We start from the raw sequence: 12,895 nt of genomic DNA, 5'->3' as shown, positions 1-12,895 counted from the left end.
TCGGAGGGTGCCACCACTTATCCTCTTCACGGCAGCAGTGAAAAATAAAAGGTATTATGACTTGTGCCTATTACCTTGTCATGTGTGTAGCGTGCATCCATCGTGTTCGATGGGTCGTACACTTCATGATTCAAAGGCACGCAGAGCTCCAGCACGCAGAGAGGATGTGTCATTCCCAAGTGATTTTTTTTTAGACAATTGGTGCAAAGTAGGGATTGGGAGGGGTCGAGGATGGTAGTTGGGCGTTGACGGTCTTCTCGGTGACTTTGGTCGGGAAGGGAAGTAGGGAGATGGGTCGGTAGTTCTTGAGGTCTGAAGATCTGCCAAGGGCTTCTGAAGCAGGGGCTTGACTTCTGTGTGTTTCCAGTCATAGAGGAAGGTGCCGGTTTCGAAGATGGTGTTAATGGTGCCTCGTAATTTTATTTTATTTATTTATTTTATTTAGGAGTTATTTATAGCGATGGCCAGACCCGAGGGTATCAGAGCGCTTTACAACATGTATCAAAGGTGCAAACAAACATAAGAAGTGACCATAGTAGAGCATAGTGATTCGTAACGAGTAAAGATCGGACACAAAGAATAGCAGAGAGAACGTAAATATACGTGGCGAGTAAAGTTGAAACAAACCAAGTCGCCGATAGACTCCATGGTTCGTGACAAATCCAGAAAGGTGAAGGGGAACACCGGAGAAAAACGAGAGTTAAAAAGAGGTTTCAGTCCTCTTCTGAGTCTTTGTATACTATCGTGTGCGGAATTAGCTGTAGAACGTCAGCTATCTATTCGGAAGAGATCGTTGAGAAAAAGCTCTTTGAGCTGGCTTTTGAATTTTGAAAAGGAGGGGTTAGTCCTGATATGTACTGAGATGGAGTTCCAAATTTTGGGCACATTTCCAGTAGTTCTGGTGCGATGGTGGCGGAGGCTCTATGGAAGATGTGCTGAGGGCAGAGGTCCGTGGGTGCTCCTGAGTGGATGCCTTTCATGGCCGATTCAGTGCTGAGTGGGGTCGGCGGAGATGGTGGATTGGCTGGCGTTGTTGGAGGGGGGGGTAGATTTTGGAGTCCGGAGTTCGTTCGCTGAAGTTGTTGTCCAGAGACTTGATTTTCAGTTGGATGTAGTAGCTGAGCTTGTTGCAGAGGTCCTGGGAAGGGGTGATGTCTGTGGCCACGCTGGGGGGGTTTGGTGAATTCTTGGATCATGCTGAAGTGCTATAATATTCTCCAATGATCTCTCGTAAAGAGTACACGGGATGGCTGGAATTTAGTCTAACAGTGTGGCACCCGCTTCCTCTCTTAAGTAACAAATACACCCAGGGTATCAGACCGCAGGAGCGCATGAGTTATTGTGTCAATATAGTTTTGGGCCGTTTGCATATTCGTCAAGAGCCTACTAACGCCAGAAGACCATAAGGTTCTCCAGCTATGCATCTACATTAAAGGTACAGACTGGAACTATGTTAATTCTTTAATTTATAGATGATAGCCCCCACCAAAATACAGCGACTTGGGAGACCCACGAAAAATGTATCGGGCACCATTTCAAGTTAAGAAGCTTTCTAGAGCAGTACTGTCTACCGGTAATAAAACTTTAACATGAACTTTTGAATTTTCATAATCAGATTTTAGTTTTGGGGAGCTTAAGATCCATATAAGACATCGATGAGGAGCAAGAACCCCTAACGTAGGAATTGGGACACAGTTATAAATGCCACATACAGAGTGCACAGTACAGCCCCAGCTTTCTAAATAAAGACAAGTGTCTTAAGATATCTAACAGGTAAGAAAACTAGAATAGTCTAGTACATAAACAGGTGAGGGAGGCATGTATATGAATAAAAAGGCCCTCAAGAAATCAAAGGGTTAACAAAACAGTCAAGGGTGCCAACAAATAATAAGCAGGGGAAACCAGGGAAAGAAAACAGCTCTTAGCATCTGGACTAGAAAGAGAAGGCCGGGCAGAGGAAGTTTACTCTATTAACTGGTGAGTGTAAAGGGTTGGCAGTATGATTTTAAGATATCTGTGGGTTTGGAACCACTGGGTGTTTTGACAAAAATTTGACTGAGAAATAACTGATCCTTATAATTGTATGAAACTGAAAACCGGGGAACCAAAATGATAACTTGGAACCCCGATATCCTAATGAGAATGGGTGTTAGGGAGAATTAACTTCACTGTGCGAACAAAGTAGAACGGGTGCTGTACGAATGGACATGGGTGTTGATGGTAACTCCACTGCATAATGTGTGGGAACGAAGTACAACGGGGTGCTGGACAATTGTATATGGTGGTACTCAAACAGTAGGAATACCCCTTTAAGAATGGATATTAAAGAAGAAATTATTTATGAGTGTGATGTAAAGTATCATGTCTATGTCCTTTGCACTGAGATGTCATGTTTGGGAAATAACAGTGGATTCATTGTTATTTGATATATTTCTCTACACAGGATTTTTTTTTATTATTGGTTTTTATAATTTTGTGTTGGAGATTGCATTTTATGTTTTGTGCTGAAGAATATGAAGAAAATCTACCAGAACGCGTCGACGTACAATTTTTTAATGCACAATCTGCTTGACATTTTGATATGGTAGATAAATACCTTTGTGATAAGACCACGTTCTGTGTATCCCTTGATGAGGAGCGGACCACCACCACTAGAATAAATTCATGTGTAGTGTCTTCTGTTGTCTGTCTAGCATCTTTTTCTTAATAGATTATGTGATTTTGTTGATTTTTAATTGTTATTAAATTGTTGCGCCTCGTGGTGAAGGGGTCAAGAGTTGCATAGTGAGAACTCAATGCTCTGGGACCCTTCCCATTTGTAATTTCATTCTTGTTAGAACACTATGATGAAATGTGGATTTTGTACTGCATAATGATGTATAGGAGTATTTTGTGAACTTCGGTGTAGAATTGTCTGCAAAATTAAAACTCTGGTGCAAACTTGACATTGACTTGGTATGGATTTATGGCTGTAGATCTTTGTAGTAAAAGCGAAGACTGTGGAATGAGTGTCTGAAGATAAATAGGGGGTGTTTCTATTTCCTTCTTCAAGGGGATAATAGATTTTTCTGTTAATACGGTGCTCTGAACCCTTGTTTTGTGAGGCCTCTCTATTGTCTAGTGGACCTGTTTAAAGTGGGTCCATGTATAAATGTTGCTAAGCGATTTTGGCGTAAAGTCTTTATCAGTTATCAATAAGTGCCAATGATTAAGCTAATTTACCAGGGATTCTGGCCCTAGACCCAAACAGGCCTAAAGAAGTGACACCATTGTCTGTCTCTTTGTCTATGATACTTGGAGCTGGTTCCTACCATCTGGATATGTGTGGCCGGTACTTACATTCCTGATATGTATGACTGGTACTTACAATCTGTATAATATGTGCCTATACATTCAATATTGTTTTGTTATATGGATTTGTAGAGTGCGGCTCATCACCCGTGAGGGAATCCAGGCACTGAGTAGGGCAGACCTAAGGGTGGAGGAGGAGATCATGCCAGTATCGTCTGGAAGAGCCACGTCTTGAGGTTCCTTCTGAAGTCCATGAGGGAGGTGTTGCAGGAGGTCGTTCCACGTCTTGAGGCTCCTTCTGAAGTCCATGAGTGAGGGGGAGGTTCTGAGGTGTTGCAGGAGGTTGGTCCACGTCTTGAGGCTCCTTCTGAAGTCCATGAGTAAGGGGGAGGTTCTGAGGTGTTGCAGGAGGTCGTTCCACGTCTTGAGGCTCCTTCTGAAGTCCATGAGTGAGGGGAGGTTCTGAGGTGTTGCAGGAGGTCGTTCCACGTCTTGAGGCTCCTTCTGAAGTCCATGAATGAGGGGGAGGTTCTGAGGTGTTGCAGGAGGTTGGTCCACGTCTTGAGGTTCCTTCTGAAGTCAATGAGTCAAATGCGTTCTCCGTCAACTGAATCAGCACATGGACAATATCAACATGCTAGACCAACACCAATCAGGCTTCAGAAAAGGCTGTAGCACTTAAACTGCGATCCTTAACATCGTCGATGACATCCTCAAATCCCTTGACACTGACCAATGTTGCCACCTCATTCTCCTAGACCTCTCGGCAGTCTTTGACTTGGTGGATCACAATCTTCTCATCAAGGCTCTCAAAGACCGGGTAGTTGCAGACGAGGTGGTCCTTCAACGGTTCTCCTCCTTCTTTCACTGTTGCTCCCAAAGGATGAAAATCAAATCCTTTACGTCCGACCCACTCCCCGTCAACAGAGGTGCCCCCCAAGGTTCAGTACTCTCCCCTCAGCTGTTGAACATAAACATGGAACCCCTCACAACCATTCTAAAAAAAGCCAACATACGCTTCCACCTATATGCAGACGACACTCAGATCTACCTGGAAACCTCCTCCATTAACAAAATTCTAAGACTCAACAACACTATCAAAGAGGTTGAACAATGTCTGGCAACAAATCACCTTAAACTCAATCAAGAAAAAACGAAATCCTCCTCATCTCCAACAAAGATGAAAACCCGCAAATCGTAGAGTGGCTGAAAGCTATCGATGCCCTCAACTGCAATCTCACCCTGGCTAACTCAATAAAATCACTAGGAATCACCCTTGACCAGAAACTAACCATGACCAACCACATTAAGACCCCCGGCAAGAGTGCCTTCCTTAATCTGAAGCTCCTCAACAAACGTAAACCTTTCATCCCGCCCATGGACCTCAAAGAAGCCACCCAGTCACTGGTGTTATCTAGACTGGACTATGGGAACACAGTTCTCCCCGGTACAGCTCTCTCCCCTTAGCCCCACTCAAAACAACTCTCAATGCTGCTGCCAGAATGGTCACTGGAGTAAAAAAATACGACCACCTATCTCCGGCACTCAGAGAACTAAAATGGTTCCCAGTGGAAATGCATGCCAGCTTTAGAACTGCCTGCCTCACTCACAAAGCCTTGCAAACAGGGAAACCAGAATACCTGGCCTCCAAGCTCAAGAAAGCCGGCATGTCAAGAAACCTTAGAAGTTCCAACACCCTCTTACTAATCCCTCTGAAAACACGCAAGCAAACAACTGCGGCCCGTTCATTCGCAGGAAACGCACCCAAAATCTGGAACTCCATCCCGGTTTATATCAGGACTACTCCCTCCTTCCTAGAATTTGACTCTTAAAAAACTTATACCTCAACCGTGCCTTCCCAAACTGAATTCCGAAATGCACAAGCCGGCACCCTCTTGCCACCAGGCAATTGCTCCAACACTCCCCACCTCATCCCTGCCGCCTAACCCCCTACTCTTCTCTACTCCCGGAGGAAGACTGAGCTCACGACTTTATCCACGCATCAAGATTACCTCGGAACCACTCTACCTCAATGTCCTCCTCGGACGCACAGCACACTGAAACTCTCGAACACTTATGCTTTCTTTTGCCTCTTTTATGTGTTTTTTCTCCCCTATATACTGTAAAGCGCTCCGATACCTTTGGGTCTGGCTAGCGCTATATAAAACCTCTTAAATAAAAAATAAAAAAATGGTGGAGGGGGAGGTTCTGAGATGTTGCAGAAGGCTGTTCCATGTCTTGGCTGCGAGGTACCTGAAGGAGCGTCCTCCGCTTCTGGCCTTCTTGATAAGAGGGAGATGTGCTCTTGCCAGGGACGCAGATCGAAGGTGTCTGGCGGGTTGGTAGAAGTTGAGACAGTGGTTGAGTTATGCTGGACTGATGCTGTTGTGCGCTTTATTTGCTTGGGTGAGTAGCTTGAACTTACATCTTTCCTGGACTGGGAGCCAGTGGAGGTTTTTCAGGTGCAGAGAGATGTTCAGAATGAGTCTGGCGGATGATTTCTGGGTGATTTGGAGTTTGGCATAGTACATGGGCTGGGATTCCGAAGTAGAGTGTGTTTCCGTTAGTCAAGTCTGCTTGTAATAAGTAGCTTGGTGACTGTTCGTCGGTTGTTAAGTGATATCGACTTGAAAATCTTGCTGACCATTCACAGGAGGAAGTAACATGATCAGGCAGCGGCATCGATCTGTATGGTCATGGAGAGGTTGGTGTCCAGTATGACCCAGAGGTCTTGCCATGGTTCATAAGGGTGGGTGGGGGCCAAGTTCCAAAGGCCACCAAGAGGGATCCCAAGGGAAGTGGTTGATCCCGATGATAAGGACCAATGTTTTGTCTGAGTTGAGCTGGAGGTAGTTGTTTTTCATCCAAGCAGCAATGTTGCGTCTGCAGTTTGCAAATTTTGCTTTGGCGGTACTGGTAGAGTCGGTATGGGAGAGAATGAGCGTCATGTCATCAGCGTAGGATACTTTGTTGATGCCATGAGCTCTGTGCTGTCCCCGAGGGGTGTCAAGTGGATGTTGTAGAGTGTTGGGCTGAGCGACGAGCCTTGAGGGTCGTGGGGTCAGGGTTCCTGGCTCTGGGAGCGGTCCAGGCTCAGATGGGTGCAGATGGGCTTGCCTTTGCCGTGCCGGCTGTGCATATCCACTATGGGATCGTCTGCAGCCTGCATTAAGTCTGGCTTCGAGTAGGCGGAACTTCTGCCAGTGGGACGAACAGTGAGTGGGAAAAACCCGGGTGAGAATGCCCAGTCCAGAAGAAACAGGCGTGAACACCTGGGCAATGGCGGTGCCAATTGGTCAAAAGTCGTTAACTGGATCAGGCTGGAACAAGTTGGAACTGGAGTCCACAGGCAAGTGGCGGGCGAGGCTTGAGTGCTACTTAAAGTCTGGGGGCCTGATTCACAAAGGTAAACTTAGACCAAAAGTTCAAGTTTAGACCTAAAGTCTAACTTTACAGGTAGTAAAGTTAGAATTTAGGTCTAAACTTAGACTTCAGGTTTTGGTCGAAGTTTACCTTCGTGAATCGGGCCCAGGGCTTGTCCTTTTAGTGATTCTTTTCTGTAAGTGAGACCGCACCCTATCCATCTTTACATATTTCTTGCACTCTCATCTCCGCAGGTGAAACTTCAGGAGTGGCTGCGTACTCTGAAGAAAGAGGAGGAATATTTCCTGGAGTCTAAAGTCAAGGAAGAGAAAGAATATAAAACCCTGAGGGTGAGTGCCAGCAGTGGATCCTGTGTCTGTTCATGTCTGTGCCCTTGTCTATGTGTGAACCTGTTAAAATCGATGAGTCGCCCAAAGGAATGGGTTATCATCCCCACCAGGTAAATTCACTGACCGGAGTCACTGCCGTGGATATTGGGGCTCAAATTTGCCAAGGGTTTGTCCTAAAATAAACAAAGTGTAGTGTGCGCAAAGACCTTTTTGCAATTTAACTTTTCTCCATTCCTAAAGGCTATTTGTTGGCCAACTGAAGGTCAGACAAAAATGTATATGTATTAAGTTTCAAGATAATAGTAGGTGAGTGCTTAAATTGAACCTAGCCACCTCGTATCTTATAATTTCTAAAATAAACAAAAACACTAAGGGGCAGAGTTACAAGCCCCTTGCGCCACTTTTGCGTCACTTTTGCGTCACTTTTCCCATGTTAAAAGTGACGCAAATGTAGTGCAAGGGGCTTGTAAATCTGCCCCTAATTACTCTTCTGACCTTAAGGTAGCACTTACATGGTGAGCATTAGCGTGCGTATGGACAATTGTGGCATTATCTGGCTGTGAGTATGTACTAGTTTGAGTGAGCGTGTTCAAGCTAATGTGTGCGTGTCTTAGTATGTGTTCATATATGGATGGCTCTGGAGTTATCTTTGGGAGTGCATTCTTGTCTGTGCATCTCTGTTTATGTGGACATAGGTAAGTTTTGTGTGTGTGTGTGTGCATTTATGGATGTTGAGTCATGCAAATTCATGTGCACATTTGTGTGTGTGTGTGTTTGGGGGTTGTGTATGCTTTGATCTGGATTTATTTTCTGTGAGTTGGTACTTGCATATGTGAATGCCTGTCGATAGGTTTGCATATTGCAAGGTCTTATGTATGCATGGGCCGGAGATGTCCATCTGTGAGTATGTGCATGCATCTATGCATCTGTGAGTGCATACATTAATGTGTGCAGCTGTGTGAATGTGTGCCACTGTGAGGTTATGTATGCATGGAGCAGAGATATCCATCTGTGAGTATGTGCATGCATCTATGCATCTGTGAGTGCATACATTAATGTGTGCATCTGTGTGAATGTGTGCCACTGTGAGGTTATGTATGCATGGAGTAGAGATATCCATCTGTGAGTATGTACATGCATCTATGCATCTGTGTGCAAGTGTGATCATGCACTTGTGCATATATATGAGTGTGTGCCTCTGTAGGTTTGTGTGCGCATGTGTCAGAACACCGTTCAGAGGGCCATGGGGGATGCAGGAGCTACTGGGCCCATCCGAGGTGTCTGAGGCCTTTTACTCCCGATGTCCCAGGGCTCGCCCTTCTATGGATGCTGTTCAACTGGGTCAAGCCCCTCCTTCTGCACCTGACTCTCATGTGGGTAGTGTAGCTCAAGCAGGCAAGGCTCCTTCGAGGGAAGCTCATATACAGATCAGTGAACACGACCTATAGCTCAACGTGCGAGCTGTGCAACAATATATCAATGTCCAGTCAAATACTTGTTTTTATATCATAAGAAGTATTTCAATTCTAACTCTACCCAAACAAAGGTAAACATTGTTCAGAAGCAATATCACAGATCCCTTGAGGTCGGGCTCTGATAGTTGTCAAGCAACTCCCTGTCCTCCTTCTTGTAGTGCAACGGGTTCAGTGTTATTCCCCATTCACTGATGGCTGCATCCAGGGGATGTAAACTAGTAAGCCGTACTCAAGAGTTCTTACCTAGGACTCTGTTAATAAGTTCACTCACTAGAGCCAAAGGATTTGCAGCACCAATAGCGGTATGTCCCCTGGGGTTCAAAGGGCCCATTTCTTTGCTTAACCATTCTGGCATCAGGGAACCCATTGGCGATGCAGCGCGGTCCTCGTCTGGAGCAGCTACGTCGGGCTGCGAACAATCACACGTGGCAGCACCTGGCAGGACACAGCTCTCTCTCGAGCCACGTTACTTGCGGATTTAGACGGTGAGGGTTGCTCCTGCTCCAGCAGTCATGCACTAAGTCACTTCTTTCTCGACAGGGATGGGGGTGATCTCCTGCTTCCAAAGAGGTTCCAGCTGTGTCCTGGTTCTCATCGGTCCTCCATCAGTGCAGTCCACAGAATGCGGCTTGGTCCCACCTTAGTCAATGCAGTGTCTCAGTCCAGCCCCTGGCCTTCCACGTCTCTGGCGGCCCCTCCTGGTATATCCCCGGTACTTGCATGTCCGGTCACGCTGACCTGATGTTGGCGTCCACTGCAGCCCTTTCCAGCATACGGGCTGCTCAACTTCAAGTTCAAGTTCAAGAATTTGTATAGCACACTACTCACCCAGAGGGTCTCAAGGCGCTTGGGGAGAGATTGCCGCTAAGGCAATCTGGCTCACGGGCGATGGCTCGATTGGTGCGGGAGTGGGTTTCTCACGCTGCACTCCTTATTTGACTCTACGGCGGCCCCTCCTGGCATTTGCGTTCACCTACTCAGTCCAGCACACTGGCTACGGCTCGATCGGAGCAGGGAGCGGGCAGACCGGTCTTGGCGAGCAGGCAGGCAGTGCTGCTCCAGGGCAGGTGATCTTCTTTTCCCTGGGGGATATCCCTTACCCAGCAGGGAGACTAGCAGGCTTGGGCCCCCGAAGTCTTGCAGTGCTACCCCTGCTCACGCAGCCCATATGTCTCAGACCTTTAGTGTCTGGGTCTGTGAAGATTTATGTTGGTGTTCTGCTTCTTCGAAATGGACATCTCTCCCCTTTCTTCTTCCTCCTGAAGGAGCCTGTCACAGCAGGCAGGAGTTCAAAGCTGATTGACCCACAACAAGATTCGGGGGAGTGACAGAGTTTACACCTGGATGTCAACCTCAGTGTTATGTGCATCAAAGGGTTAATCTTGAGCCCTCAGCCCCACTCTTTATGATTTCCTTGTCAGCCTCACCTCTCACTTCCTATGAGGTGTTTAGGCTCCTACCTTGTGAGCTGTCACTGAATTAAAGAGCCCTCCAGTTCATGTCCTACCCCGCTTATGGGAATGCAGCAATGCACAACTCTGTCTGGGGGGATTCCTCTACTCCTCGTGTTTGCAACAGGCCGGCTTGGGCTCCCCAAAATGGACCCCAAGGTCCTCCAGGTAATGCACCAGTGCAGACACTTCTGCACTCAGTGTACATCCACAGCACACACATTGCTCAGTACTGTTATCTTCATGTATTATGCTACCGACAGCATACCCATATGTAGCACACTCACTGAGCCGGCGCACACTGTTCAGTACGGCAGTGTCTCTGTGCTGTATCAGAGTGTGTTACTTTAAAAACACACACTGCCAGCACACACATTTACCATTCGTGCACTGTACCACACCTCACCCTTTGTGAAGTGTATTCCTTGTGAGCACACACGCACTCGGCTCATGTTTCCATCACGCATGCCCTTCCACATCAACTTGGTGTAGGCCAGGGGTGAGTTCAGCACACAGAAGCAGAACTTTTAAAAAGGTGAGTGAGCCTGTAGGCCACACTGCAGTGACATAGGGTAAAAAGTAACTGTTTACTACTACTGATCACTACATGGTATGGTGTCACCACCGCGCTTGTGCGACTAAACTCCTTGTGAAGTGCGGTAGCCTTCCACCACTATGAGGGCAGCACTTTCGCCACTCTCCCCAGTCCAACAAGACCGCACTCCATGAGACAGGCCTGTGTCATGGTGCAAACGTATGATCTGTTTTTGCCTGTGACACACAATCAGCCTTGGGGATCCAGACAACATTTGGGCACTGAGGGCAGGGGTGCACGTCTCTCACCACACAGAGGACTCTTCCATCCCAACAGCATGGATCTTGAGTTATTTATTCATCCATCTGACTGATTCTGTCATTTTGTTAAATTTCTTGCTTAGGTGTGGACATGGTTACCTATGACCTAGCCATGTAGATGGTATGTGCAGCCCCATGACATCTGACGAACCTGTTTACAAAGAGAAACTGACTTCTTGATAGTTTTCCCACTCATAAATTACTCACTCTCCAGGGTATTCGCTTCTGATGAAAGAAAACAAATATTTATTGTGATTTTAAATCCATGAATAGTTAAGGTAATAGAAACCAAATACCCTATAATCTGGACACGTTTCGGGACATGTGCATACCCTTCTTCAGGACAAATGCATTTCTAATCCTCAAAATGACATGGGCACAGTACTCTTTAAGCCGCTGACTTCAGACATTAGCTGAGCAAGATAGGGAGGAGCAGTTTTGATCACACCTCTGGCCTCCCCTCGGAAGACTGGTTTCGATCGCCCCTCCGGCCTCCCTGAGGGCTGGCCCCACGCCCTGCTGGGTGTCTGGAATCCCCCAGACCCAACTTCAAAGGATAACCCCGACAAGCAGCCCCCAGGCTCCAGACCCCTGCCTGCGAGGGCTCCGGACTTCAAAGGGAAACAGGAATATAACAATGGGTGCTCTGGAACTATCGGTTGTTGAATCCTGGATGGAGAGAGTCCTGCTGACCTGGTCGCGGCTCGACGATCATCGAAGAAGAACGCTACCCGAACTTTGGAATCTTGGAGAGCCCTGCTGACTTGGTCGCAGCTCATGCTTGGCAGAGACGAACATCTGCCTGTAACCGTCTGAGCCCTGCTGACGTGGTCGCGGCTCCCTTGAACCCTAAAGAAACACCTGAACAACGACCCTCCGTTCATTCCTGCTCGAGCCCTGTTGACTTGATCGCGGCTCGGAGAGTATTCTGGTCCGGCTGGAGCCTTGACTTTACCGTATCTCCCGGCTCGAGGATTGAGAGCCGTGCGCCGGATGTGCTGCGCATTGACCCTAAGTAACAAGACTGTCCCGCTACCCACACCCTTGCAACCAAAACTTTGTGAACTCTTGATCCGAATGTAAATATTTGACCACGTGTTGATCATAAAGATCCACATACTTCTGTTGGATAAAGAACCTGTTCTCCAGTAAACTACCGTGTGGTGTCCCTTTGTCGAGTGGTGAGATCTCAGCGCGTATGATCCTAGATACTAGACTCTTCTCCTGAAGGGTCTCCCGCCAGTGCTCGGCAGCGTTCCTAGGAGAGGTGGGTCACGGGGTGGTCGGAAGACGTCTTCTGTGCCCCCCTGGGATCGCCCCTTCTAACATTGGTGGCAAGCGACGGGATCCGAGCCGACATCTAGAGATCGTACAGTGAGTGGCTGACACTACCTAACAAAGACCGAAAAAGACGGAAGAAAGAACCACCATGAGTCCCACTGGAACCAATGCAAGTCCTACGTTTCGAGCGGACCGGTTGGAGGAATACACTCACAGAGACCAAAAACAGTTCTGTAAAGATTTTAAAATCGCTACCACTGGGTTGAGCACCAAAGAAGATCTCCAAAAAGCCTTGAAGGCCTGGGTGGAGTCCGGAGCCCCCCTCCTCCAAACAGAAGGAAACGGCGGAGAGGAGGAGCAGCAAAACGAACCAAGAATCTTCCAGGGGGAGAGCAGCGGCACCCCAGTATGAAGTAACGCGTCAGAGGAGGGCATGTTCCCAGAAGAACTGACGGACCGAGAAAGAAGCCGAAGCCACGAGCTAGAGCTAGCTAAGCTCAAAATGGAAGGAGAACTCAAATTAGCTGAATAGAAGTTGGCCGTGGAACAATTACGCTTGCAAGGAGAGTTGGAGGAGAAGAAGCTTCAACGAGAACACGAAGCAAAGAAGCTTCAACTGGAGCATGAACGCAGCCTAAAAGAGATCGAACTCAAGGCGAGGAGTGAGGAAACCAGGCCCCTGGGGAACCGAGAGACCCCTCCCCCGGTGGAAACTAAAGTACACATCCCCAAGGATGTGGTGAAAGAGTACTACAAAAACGACGACATCCAGCAATGGTTTAAAGCCTATGAAGTAGCTATGACCTCCCACCTAGTCCCACAGAAGGAT

At 47.4% G+C, this 12,895-nt stretch overlaps 1 protein-coding gene across 1 annotated transcript in view; it reads left to right on the top strand.

Annotated features, from left to right (window-relative positions):
- The window catches only part of LOC144754096 (E3 ubiquitin-protein ligase TRIM39-like), a 156,435-nt gene that overhangs the window by 46,901 nt on the left and 96,639 nt on the right, over nt 1-12,895 (top strand). The window contains exon 2 of the mRNA XM_078641663.1: nt 6,909-7,004. Coding sequence (XP_078497789.1) covers nt 6,909-7,004 — 96 coding nt within the window. The remainder of the gene's footprint in view (nt 1-6,908; nt 7,005-12,895) is intronic.

The sequence above is a fragment of the Lissotriton helveticus genome, chromosome 5_1 (assembly GCF_964261635.1).
Source record: "Lissotriton helveticus chromosome 5_1, aLisHel1.1, whole genome shotgun sequence".
In the NCBI taxonomy this organism is placed as follows: Eukaryota; Metazoa; Chordata; class Amphibia; order Caudata; family Salamandridae; genus Lissotriton; species Lissotriton helveticus.
The sequence above is the reverse complement of the archived record's forward strand: the minus strand, read 5'-3'. Positions and strand labels throughout refer to the sequence as shown.